Source organism: Bos indicus x Bos taurus, unplaced genomic scaffold (assembly GCF_003369695.1).
Source record: "Bos indicus x Bos taurus breed Angus x Brahman F1 hybrid unplaced genomic scaffold, Bos_hybrid_MaternalHap_v2.0 tig00002564_arrow_arrow_obj, whole genome shotgun sequence".
In the NCBI taxonomy this organism is placed as follows: domain Eukaryota; kingdom Metazoa; phylum Chordata; class Mammalia; order Artiodactyla; family Bovidae; genus Bos; species Bos indicus x Bos taurus.
In genome coordinates, this window is record NW_020867552.1 from 16,985 (window position 1) to 29,530 (window position 12,546).

General features: G+C 39.9%; 1 protein-coding gene across 1 annotated transcript in view; it reads right to left on the reverse strand.

Moving 5' to 3' along the window:
- Positions 1-12,546, reverse strand: part of LOC113888854 (microtubule-associated protein 4-like) — a 42,577-nt gene that overhangs the window by 12,444 nt on the left and 17,587 nt on the right. Inside the window, exon 2 of the mRNA XM_027535834.1 lies at positions 424-546. Coding sequence (XP_027391635.1) covers positions 424-517 — 94 coding nt within the window. The 5' untranslated portion in view covers positions 518-546. The remainder of the gene's footprint in view (positions 1-423; positions 547-12,546) is intronic.

The window sequence follows — 12,546 nt, forward strand, 5'->3', positions numbered from 1 at the left end:
CAAATGAGGACAATATATATTTGTCAGAGTTAGGTAATAAATGTAGAGAGAACGTATATTGAGGCTCTAGCACTGTGCCTGGGACAAACAGGCATTCCACAAATGGTGTCCTTATTACTATAATTCTCGACAGAAGAATTAAAGTTCTAGGGTACAACTGATCATTTAGTCCTCAATGAAGATGAATTTCAGTTAATTTAGTCAAAACAGGTTTTGAAGGGGAGAGAACAAAGGGGCACTTGCCTCAGAGGAAGGGATAAATAGAGAGGAGAAAGGTCAACTAAATGTCCAGAGGAAACCATTATACCTGGGTTGTGCTTTACGAGCAATATTTCGGCTGAAATGTTTTATCTGAGTGGTGACTGGAGGCTTTTCATGTTTAAGTTATTATATTCAGCAGTCACAAGCAAGTCTTGTACTTACCAGTCTGGATAGGATTTACCATGCGCTCAGGTTCAAAGCAAAAGTTTGTATTTTCTGGCCAGTTCTGGCTGTTCTGATATCCCTGGTAGGCCATCTTCTCTTCAAGGAATTCAGATGGAAACCCTTCAAACAGAAACAGGAAACCAAAGTTATAAGGTACCACTGTTGACATTTGATTGTTTCTATTTCTGTCTTTTGTAAATAAAACTACTATGAACATTCAAGTACAGGTTTTCATGTAGACATATGTAAGATTTTATAGAATTATTTAGCTTAGTTCTCAAATAACAAAAACACAAATGTAATAGCATGGCCCCATTCTGAATTATTAAGGAGAAATCAACCAGAAGATGATAAAGAGAAAACAAGATTTTTCTGATGCCCTGAGGTTGATGATAGGACTCCATTTGTAACTGACTCAACAGATTGTAAGCAACAGCCTCAAAACTTGGCTCTTTGGCTGTCTTCGAGAATAGTTTTTCTTTCCCCCACTTTTCTATTAGTAAATATTCTAGTAAATCTGCAAAGGTTAAACCACAGGAGGGACAGAAGGAGGGATAAAGGGAGGGAGACAGAGTAAACAAGCAAGCAAAGGGTTGGGTATTAGTATAGATTAAGCGCTAGACTCTGCTCTACTGAAAGCTAACCATGCAAACACAGGACAGCCTTTTTATTTCTCCCCGTCTCAGTAATGACCTCTAAGGATACTTGTCATTTTATCAATAATTTTACACTACACAGGAAAGTATTAGCATTTCAATCTTTGAATTATGGCCTACTTAGAGAAGGTACACTCACCATCTCTTATTTCAAAGTTAATAAAGTCAATCTGCTTAGGGTTTTAACACAACAAATGCTTCCCACAGAATAAGAATCAAAGTGTTGGGTGCTAACTAATACTGTTCCTCATCCACTGAAATGAACTCCTGCCAGGCTTATTTCCCTTGACTCCAACAGGAAAGCGGGTTAGTCCCCTCAAGCCCGTGCTTCTTGCCCCTGTGCCTTTGCTCACGTGATCTACCTGTCTGAAATGTTCCCTCTTGTACCAACATCCCAAGGCCAGGACCCAGGTCAGAGCTTCCACAGAGCCTCTCTTCAGATTTTAATGCTCATTTTCCTTTACTAAGCTCTTTCAACATTTGTTGTTGTTCCTAGCAAACAATTTAGCCCTTAACCACGTATTTTTTTTATTAGCCTTTATTTAAAAAAAAAAAACAACTTAAACCTAGATAGCATATTAAAAAGCAGAGACATTACTTTGCCAACAGAGCTCCGTCTAGTCAAGGCTATGGTTTTTCCAGTGGTCATGTATGGATGTGAGAGTTGGACTGTGAAGAAGGCTGAGCGCCAAAGAATTGATGCTTTTGAACTGTGGTGTTGGAGAAGACTCTTGAGAGTCCCTTGGACTGCAAGGAGATCCAACCAGTCCATCCTAAAGGAGATCAGTCCTGGGTGTTCACTGGAAGGACTGATGTTGAAGCTGAAACTCCAGTACTTTGGCCACCTCATGCGAAGAGTTGACTCATTGGAAAGGACTCTGATGCTGGGAAGGGTTGGGGGCAGGAGGAGAAGGGGAAGACAGAGGATGAGATGGCTGAATGGCATCACTGACTCCATGGACATGAGTCTGAGTGACCTCCGGGAGTTGGTGATGGACAGGGAGGCCTGGTGTGCTGCAATTCATGGAGTCGCAAAGAGTCGGACACAACTGACCGACTCAACTGAACTGAAACCTTTTAAGTATTCTATGTTCATCATGTAAAAATCCATTATTTAACATGTGTTAATCTTATTTCCCCAAATCATTAATATGTGTTCTTTAAAAAGTAAAAAGTATGCTTTTATCACTTTATTTCTTCATAATGTTTAGCTCAGTGCATGGCACAGAATTGTGCTCAAAAAACAAGGTGCTATCAAAATTACCACAAGGGTCATTATTCTAGACTGGATGATTTAACAAATTCATATATATCAACCTTCTTGGAAAACGATTTATATTTAATATGAAAAGCATAAGAAACCCAAGAAGCATTTAAACGACAGTCTATCATTTCTAAAATAAACTTTAAAAGGCTATGATTCTGCTTAAATTTCTTACCCTTTGAGAAATAAAGCAGTTGTTAATCAGTGAAGTGGGGACAGTTTGCTCACATATTCTGTAGAAGAATAAACACCTCTGGTAATCTCCCCTCTGTGCTGGTGACGCAGCCCAGCCTGGAAGCAATGTTCAGAATAGCCTCTGGCCAACAGTGTTATTAATGAGCATTTTTGACACAGGCTCTCTCCCACATTTTCATTCAGTGTTACTGACCTAGATTTCCTTTTTATAACTCCAAAGTATAAGCAGGAAAACTCCCTTGCAGGAACAACAGCCTTCAGAATAAATGTGTGTGTGTGTGTGTGTGTGTGTGTGTGTGTGTTTTTAAAGCATAATTGCAATCTACTTAGTCTATTTCAGACAAAGAATGAAATATTAAATTTAAAATAAAAAGTAATTTACTTAATACAATGGAAAAAACCCTAGATACTTTGGTTCTCCTATAAACGTAGAATGGGGGGAAAAAAGGCCAGTTTCTATTTCTATGAAATTGGAAGCATTTTACAGAAAAGGCAAATGGCTAGATATTTAAAGTGTCAATTAATCTAGTAATATCTGTATCTCTATATATCAAAGCCAGAATAATTGTATCAGATAAGAGCCATTCAAAGTGCAACACGGACCAATAGATCTTAATTAAAAAAAGTTCATTGATATGGTTTCAGATTCCACAATGCAAGTAACCTTTAAGAAACGACCACTTCTCCAATTATGATGTCAAATCAAAGAAAAATATCTAGTTACCTGAGGAAAAAACTATCAAAATACCCTTTATCTTAACTTACATATATATATATATATATATATATATATATATATATATATGTGAAATGGATTTCCTTCTTATAGTTCAACTCAAACAACATATTGTGACATACTGAATTGTAGCTGTCTTTTATTAAACCAGACAGTTCACCAGAAATTTAGATACACCACCAGCCTTCTTACTCAACATTTTTTTTTTTTAAGTATACTCATTAAAAATGTTAACCTTGGGCAGGGTACCTTGGGCAGGTAACATATTAATGTTAATATATCATATATTTTAATATAAATTATAATTAATATAAATAAGTCATATTTATTGCTGCTGTTTTAAAAAAATGTTTCTAAAGTCTTCATTTTAATATCTAATTTATAAATATTGATAGATAAAACCCATTATATAAAAAAAAGTTCTTTGGGTCCTTAATAATTTTGTAAATAGCTTTACTGAGGTACACCAAACATACAATAAGCTCCACATATTTAAAGTGTATAATTTGATAAACCTTGACTATGTATGCCATCACCACAAGAGAACATCCTCAAAAGTTTCCCAATTTTTAAACATGAAAACTGGTCTTGTTGCCAAAAAGCTTGAGAGCTGATGCCTTAAGAGTATTTAGACATATTCTCCCTCTGGAGAATTCTGCTATTTATCTGGAGAGTCAAGTAAAAAAGATACAGAAGCAAAAAAGAGCATGGACTGGGGCAGAAGACTAAGGTACTAATCTAGCTCGATCCAAAGAGTTAACTCATTTAATTCCTTCAAACTTCAATATTTTCACCTGTACCATCAAAGCATTGTACCAATACCTGGTATCTAAGCTCCCTTCCCTTACAAAAGTCTGTTAGTCTACACCCTACGCTTCTATGTACTACACTGTAGGCTCATATTTACTGTCATCCTTCTAGCCCCCTCCCCCAACACCCCTCCTCTTCTCTCCCGAGTCAAGAAGTCCAAGACTAAGTTCAGGCTTCACCACATTTTTGTGATAGAAATTTAACCATCTGAGGAATGGGAATACATATAATAAACTATCTCATTATCTCATTAAGCACTAAACTCTATGATGATGTTTAAAGTACATGGAAAATTAAGAAAATTAATGCTGGCAAGAGGGTTTCATAGATAAGATGGGGGAAATCTAGGAATATATATTTTCAATGGCTGTTGACACTTTAAGTAACACATATGAGAATGTCTTAGATTATTATCACAAAGATAAAACAAAATTGGCTAGGGAAATAATGTGTATATTCATACATATATTGATTATAGAATGATAAAGCAATTGTGGCAAAATGTTACTGATTGGTGAACCTGGAAAAACATATGAAAGTTCTTTGTTTTATTTGTTCTATTCTTTCATTGTATATCTGTAATTATTTCAAAATAAAAACTGAAGTACTTCTAGTTCTATTTTCTAAAAATAGAAACAAGTGACAGAAGAAAACTCTTCTCAAATTTTCCACCAATTCCACTTTTTTATAATAAAATAGCTTTAAATGCTCATATCCAACTATATTAGGATGTCCTTCTACTCTGCACTAAACAGGCAAAGACTTCATTAACCTTCCTGATTTGAATGATATATGGCCACCCCTAAATTGTTGGAGATGTTTTTAAAAGACTTCTAGAGTTCTAATACTATTTGAAAACACCAAAGCACTGAAGGTCTCAAGAAGAAAGAGAGATTGACTTTGAGTTAACAGATTCTTTTTGGTTTGCCAGCATGCTTGTCTTAGAAATTTACTAACAAAAAAACAGAAACAAAAAACACAGTATGCTCATTTTGCTTCAATCTGTGCCCCTCCCAGAACGGGCACAGGTGAAGGCTGCCACCATAAGGCCACAATACACCCTAAGTTAGCAACAGTTGAGCTATAAACACTACAGTGTTTTCAGCTGTTCCTTTTACTTGCCATGACACTCGATTTACTACCATCCTGAATGTACACCATTCCTATAAAAATGTTTCTACACGAGATCCTTTTTCATTCTCTAAAAGGTTGTTTCTGTACTCTCCTCGCCAGCATCCTCCATCTCATACAAACTCTTACTTTATAGAAAACAGTATTCTTCCACTGACCTTGCCTCTATTCCAAACTTATCTACACGAGTCCATCATTACTTCTTTCCTTCCTATTTGTGAGAGAGGTATGATCCTCCACCTTCACTTTTTTTTTTAATTTGGAAAAAAAAAAAAAACACAAAAACCTGTCAAACTAGAGAATATAAGAAATGCACATCATTCTCCTTTCCAAGGACAGCATTCGTGCAAGTACCCCATTCATCGTCTTTCCCTGTATCATCTACTGCTCCAACCTCCTAGACTTGGTCTCTTATTTCTTCTCTCCTCCTGTTATAAGCACAATAAATCTCTACCATCTTTAAAACACAAGGAAAATTCAAACTGTATTAAAGAATATTTCCTATAGAATTATGGATTAAAAGGAATTTAGATTCTACTTTGAACAAGCCAACAGTAAAAAACAAATGAGAAAATTTGGGAAATATTGGTGAACTGAATACTAACTGGACATCTGACATTATGAAATGGGGTGTGAATGTGTGTGTGTTGAGCTTTAAGCCAACTTTTTCACTCTCCTCTTTCACTTTCATCAAGAGGCTCTTTAGTTCTTCTTCACTTTCTGCTGTAAGGGTGGTGTCACCTGCATATTTGAAATTATTGATATTTCTCTCAGCAATCTTGATTCCAGCTTGTGCTTCTTCCAGCCCAGCGTTTCTCATGATGTACTCTGCATATAAGTTAAATAAGCAGGGTGACAATAGACAGCCTTGACGTACTCCTTTCCCAATCTGGAACCAGTCTGTTCTGTTTAAAACTCAACATTCAAAAAACTAAGATCATGGCATCTGGTCCCATGACTTCATGGCAAATAGATGGGGAAGCAATGAAAACACTGACAGACTTTATTTTGGGAGGCTCCAAAATCACTGCAGATGGTGACTGCAGCCATGAAATTAAAAGACGCTTGCTCCTTGGAAGAAAAGTTATGACCAACTAGAGAGCATATGAAAAAGCAGAGACATTACTTTGCCAACAAAGGTCCGTCTAGTCAAAGCTATGGCTTTTCCAGTAGTCATATATGGATGTGAAAGTTGGGCCATAAAGAAGGCTGAGCACTGAAGAATTGATGCTTTTGAACTGTGGTGTTGGAGAAGACTCTTGACAGTCCCTTGGACAGCAAGGAGATCCAACCAGTCCATCCTAAAGGAAATCAGTGCTGAACATTCATTGGAAGGACTGATGCTGAAACTGAAACTCCAATACCTTGGCCAACCTGATGCAAACAGCTAACTCATTTGAAAAGATGCTGATGCTGGAAAAGATTGAAGGTGGTAGGAAAAGGGGATAACAGAGGATGAGATGGTTGGATGGCATCAGCAACTCAATGGACATGAGTTTGAGTAAACTCCGGGAGTTGGCGATGGACAGGGAGGCCTGGCATGCTGCAGTCCATGTGGTCACAAAGAGTTGGACACAACTGAGTGACTGAACTGACTGATTGTGTGTGTGTGAATGGATAAGTATGTTTTTAAAAAGAATCATATATTTTTTAAGCAAATCCAAGACATCATATTATCCTATCCACATATTAATCTTTATGTCTGGAATTTGCTTCAAAAAAATATCTAGGGTTAAGTGGAGGGAGTTAAGTACAGGACAGATGAAATCAGATTGCCCATCTGTTTGAAAAGTTGAACAACCAACTAGAGTCTCTGCCTCTAGTCTGACGTTCGTCTTCCTAGCATAAAACATATAAAACTCTTCAGTGTTTTTCCAAAACTCACAGATTACTGAAATTAGTCACACAAGATTCTACACAAGCCAGCCTTAAATAATGTTTCAGCATCATTCCCAGCTAACCACACTATTCCTTACCCACATCCTACTGTTTCACATGACCTGCTCTATCCATCTGTAACACTTACTTTGCTCCCCACTGCTGTCTGCCTGCTCCAGGCTTACTCATCCTCTCAGGTTCACTCCTCTAGGAAATAGATGCATGTACCACTCCACAGGGACTTCTTTCCTCAGTGTTCGTGTGGAAGACTGTGCACACACACAGACATGTGATACATGATATTGCTCAATGGTTCGATGGCTCTATGATGGGCCACCTGAGAGCAAGGACTGCATCTTTCTATTTGGTATTCCCAGACACAAATGCTGTGTCTGACACCTAGATAGTGCCCAATAAACGGCTGTTGAAAGAAGAAATGACTGCAATTTGGAGGGGGAAGAATTAATCTGGACATTGTGGTTGTTCAGTCACTAAGTCGTGTTCAACTCCTTGCAACCCAATGGACTGCAGTGCACCAGGCTTCCCTGACCTTCACTACCTCCCGGAGTTTGTTCAGATTCATGTCCATTGAGTCAGTGATACTATCTAACCATCTCTTCTTCTGCTGCCCCTTCTCCTTTTGCCTTCAATCTCTGTCAGCTTTTCGCATCAGGTGGCCAAAGTACTGGAGCTTCAGCTTCGGCATCGGTCCTTCTAATTCAGGGTTGATTTCCTTTAGGATTGACTGGTTTGATCCCCTCGAAGTCCAAGGGACTCTCAAGAGTCTTCTCCAGCATCAATTCTTTGGCTCTGTCTCCTTTATGGACATACAAAATACTGATAATTCTGGTGGGCTTTTCTTAAAGATACAACCTGAAAATTAAAGATTCTACTTTTCACAACACCTTTGTTCTATTTAATTTCATTCACATTTTTTTTTTTTTGCTGAATATTAAAATATAATCAGTATACAATTTACTTTTTCTAAACGTTCAGGGGTATTAAACAATACAAATCTATGTTAAACTAAATCAGCCTATCCAAAGACTTAGTCCTGGTTAGGACTACTTAAGGGTAAAAAAAAGTACAATTAATAATTGTGTCAGGGCAACAGACATCATAAACCATGACTGTCGTTCATCTGTGACAAGATGGACAGCTACCCTAAGTGAAAGTGAAAGTGAAAGTCACTCAGTCACGTCCAACTCTTTTCAACCCCATGGCCTATACAGTCCCTGGAATTCTGGAGTGGGTAGCCATTCCCCTCTCCAGAGAATCTTCCCAACCGAGGGATTGAACCCAGGTCTCCCGCACTGCAGGCAGATTCTTTACCAGCTGAGCCACAAGAATAGGGAGAGAGAAAAATTAGGTTCTTTCTTCAGAAACAAATAAGAATTCAAATATCTCCTCAAAATATCAATAACTCATAATAAGCCCCATTTATATTTTCATGTTCTGATGAACAGTTTTATATAAATAGAAGTATTTAAATTATTTTGGTTTAAAGCCAGAAAACACTTTATGAGTAGCCATAATCAAAATTCAACTGCAGTAGAAATCCCATGTGAACATTAAATTGCATTCAGGTCCACAGTCCATATTTCACGACTTCTGTTCATTCTGCCGATTTATTCCAGGATAAATTGACATTTGGATAATTGACATTCCAGCTCTAAACTGAGAATGAAAACCCACTGTCCCAAGTAGGGCAAATTACTCATGGATATTTAACATTCTCATTACAGAATATGATTTGGAACACTACCACACACACGAAGCACAAAGGAATTAACGTCCAAACCATTTACTCTCTTCCTGTTCCCTCAGATTCTGACGGACTTCTTCACATTCTGAGAAGAAGTGTGTCAGCAGTGTGGGGTAGATGAAGGATTTGGCTTCCCATGATTTCTGTTCCCCCTCTTCCTCCTGACATGGAGGCGACAGGTAGTGAGATCTTCCCCCTGAGGCAGCAAAGAGAGGCTCCAAGCTAGTTGCAGAGTCAGGTTTCCATCTCTTCTTTCTCTCCACACACAACCAGAGGCACATTTCTTTCCAACTCTCCCTAACTACCATACAGCAAGGGAGGTAAGCCCAAATAACCTGCCAGAAATCCTCCAAAACCCAACAGGCCTCTGCTTCTTCGTCACTAATGCTGATAAAAGGGTTATCACCGCAGGCCCTTGATTTGGTTGCTTCCTCTCTGCTCTGAAACAAATGGAATGAAAACTTAAGTCGTTTGTGCCCTCTGGTCCCAACTGTGGCCCAGTCTTCTAAACAAGGGGGGTGTTAACAGTGCAAACACACCAAATCTTCAGAAGGATCCACTGGTGCCCAAGGAGGGTGATTTTCCGTAGACCAAATGAAGGTATCCTTTAACACAACCAAGGCAGGAGGAGAAGGGGATGATTTCATATGTATCAATTTCAGTTGGTTGGACCAGGTCAAATCGTGGTTTTTCTTTAACTAAGTTGAATGAATCAAACGTAACAAAGATACCAACAATTTGATGCTACCTTGGGCTGTACTCATTTATTCATTCAACATCTATTTAAGCATCTACAGTATGTGCCAGGCTCCAAGGTGTTTTCTTTCGTTCTTGCTCTTCGGGTGAGTGAGACACTGAGCGGTACTCACTTCCACAAGTTTCAGTGGCACCAAACAGGTGACCTTTCTTTACTTCTGCTGTCACCCCAGTCAAGTCCTACTGAGTTTCATGGAGAGTTTTGTTGGTACCCCTCAGTCTGTGGCATCTCAGAAACTTTCCCACCCTCCAGTAGACTTCAAGAGGTCTGAATCTCAGCCTGGGGTGGGCCCTCTTTCAAATGTACCCTTTTCTTATTTCGCCTGCCTCAGTTCCCATATCTGCTATTCGTTTATTCCTCAGGGTTCTCTTTATCCTTTAGTGGGTAATATGTTATTATTAGTTTTTATGTGTGTCTGCTCAATCACGTCTGACTCTTTGTGACCCCATGAACTGTAGCCTGCCAGGCTCCTCTGTCCATGGAATTATCCAGGCAAGAAGACTGGAGCGGGTTGCCTTTCCTTCTCCAGGGGATCTTCCTGGACCAGGGATGGAACTCTTGTCTCCTTCATTAGCAGGTGGGTTCTTTACCACTGAGCCACCAGGGAAGCCCAGTATTACTTAGTTATTGTTTATATTAACTTTCTCTTGTTCAAATTACTGTTTCTATTTGCTGACTGGACCTTAACACAAAACTGGTACCAAAAGTAGGGTGACTCTGTAAGACAGACTTACAAACATGGGATGTAGACTGGTTCGTCAGGCCTTTGGGTTTCAGTGCAATGCTAACAAGCACCTTACCAATGGGAAACAGGATACTATTAATCCACGGCACACATGACAACACAGTTAGTGGAGCTGTCAAATGTGGATTGTGCTGAAGTGTAAACGAAAGCAAGCACCTGGGGAGCCCAGGCAACTACTGCACTTGAATGTTAGGTGAGGGTGATGACTGCAGTAACTGTAGTACGGACAGAGCCTACTGAATATGCCGAGTGCTCAAAGAAAGAAAAGGACCAACTCAGGTCTCTCAAGCGCTGAGAGTTAGCTTGAAAATCAGAGTTTATATCACAGCCCCAGAGAATCTCTTATTTCCTGTAGCCACAGGTCCGTAACTGAAATGTATAATCATGAGGCCCCAGGTCACTGTGGGCCTCGTGAACGAAGGAGCTTGTCCTTAGGAGCCTGAAGATACTGACTAAATCCCTGAGAAAATGTCACCTGGGGCAGATGCTCTGGAAGAGGATGCTCATTCTCCTTGTGGCCTACCACAGCCACTCTCTCACCCTGGGCCCATAACCAGGGTCAAATCTCAGCACGCTCCAGGGCAGTGTTGGGGACTACACTGCATGGGCAAAATTTGCTCAGCGCCTATTTTTTGTAACAGCCCACAACCTAAAACTTTAGACTAGTTTTAGGTTCACAGCAAAACTGAATAGCAAGTATATAGACTTCCCAAATATTCCTGTATCACCACCAGAAGGCTCCCCTCGCATCCAAATACTCACCACCAAGGTACATTCGTTATAATCAATGAACCTATACTGACACATTATCACCCAAACCTCATTTTTCAATGGTTTAAAAAATTAAAACAGGAAAGAAAATTCTGAGAAATTCACATTTCAGTGACACACTCATTTGTTTACATACTATCTAGCACTCTTGCCTGGAAAATCCCATGGACTGAGGAGCCCGGTGGGCTGCAGTCCATGGGGTCGCTAGGAGTCGGACACGACTGAGCGACTTCACTTTCATTTTTCACTTTTCACTTTCATGCACTGGAGAAGGAAATGGCAACCCACTCCAGTGTTCTTGCTTGGAGAATCCCAGGGACGGGGGAGCCTGGTGGGCTGCCATCTATGGGGTCGCACAGAGTCGGACACGACTGAAGTGACTTAGCAGTAGTAGTAGTAGGGCTACTTTGGTGCTACAGCAGCAGAGCTGAGTTATCTGCTGTCAAAGACCATATGGCCTGCAAAGCCTTATATCTGGTCCTTTATAGATAAATGCCAAGCCAGGTCTAGGATAACAGATATACCTTATGAATCCTGAAGGAAACAGCCTGCACAGCAAAAAAAAAAAAGACTCTGATAATAATATATTGGCAGAAACTTGGGGACTGGGTGTAGAAATAGTTTCTAAGGACATTTGACCAAGGAGGGTAGAATATAATTCTATATTTGGTCTTTAATGTGTTAGCTTATGCAGCTAGAAGTGGCTCTAAAAGCTTGCTCCGTTAGGGAAGAAAAAACTCCAATCTAGTTTATACATGAATCTGCACAGACAGACACAGCACTCGAGCCCCACTTACAGGTAACCCTGAAGGACATGGTGAGAGAAAATCCTCCAAGTGGGTGAACCTTTGAGCAGAGCATCTGGCTGCCACTGTCCATGGAGTGAGACACGGTTTACACTGATTATACTATTGTACCCCACATCACTAATCATTTAAAGGGTATCCACTGTAAAGAGAAAAAAGTCAAAGTGTTAGTTGCTCAATTGTGTCAGACTCTTTGCGACCCCATGGACTGTAGCCCACCAGGCCTATCTGTCCATGCAATTCTCCAGGCAAGAAAACTGGAGTGGGTAGCCATACCCTTCTCCAGGGGTACTTCCCGATGCAGGGATGGAATCTGGCACTCTGCATTGCAGGTGGATTCTTTACCATCTGAGTCACCAGGAAAGCCCATTTATTGTAAAGGAAGGCCTTAATAACCAGGCTGACAAAATGACTACAGACATCAGCCAGCCTCTTGCCTCAGGCACCAGAGTGCTTCCTCAATGGGTCCACGAAAAAGTGACCATTGTTGAAGGGAGAGAAGCTATGTATGGGATCAACAACACGGGCTTCCCCTAAATCAAGTTGACCGGACTAAAGTTATTGCCAAGTGTGTCCAACTTGTCAACAGCACAGACTCAAACTCAG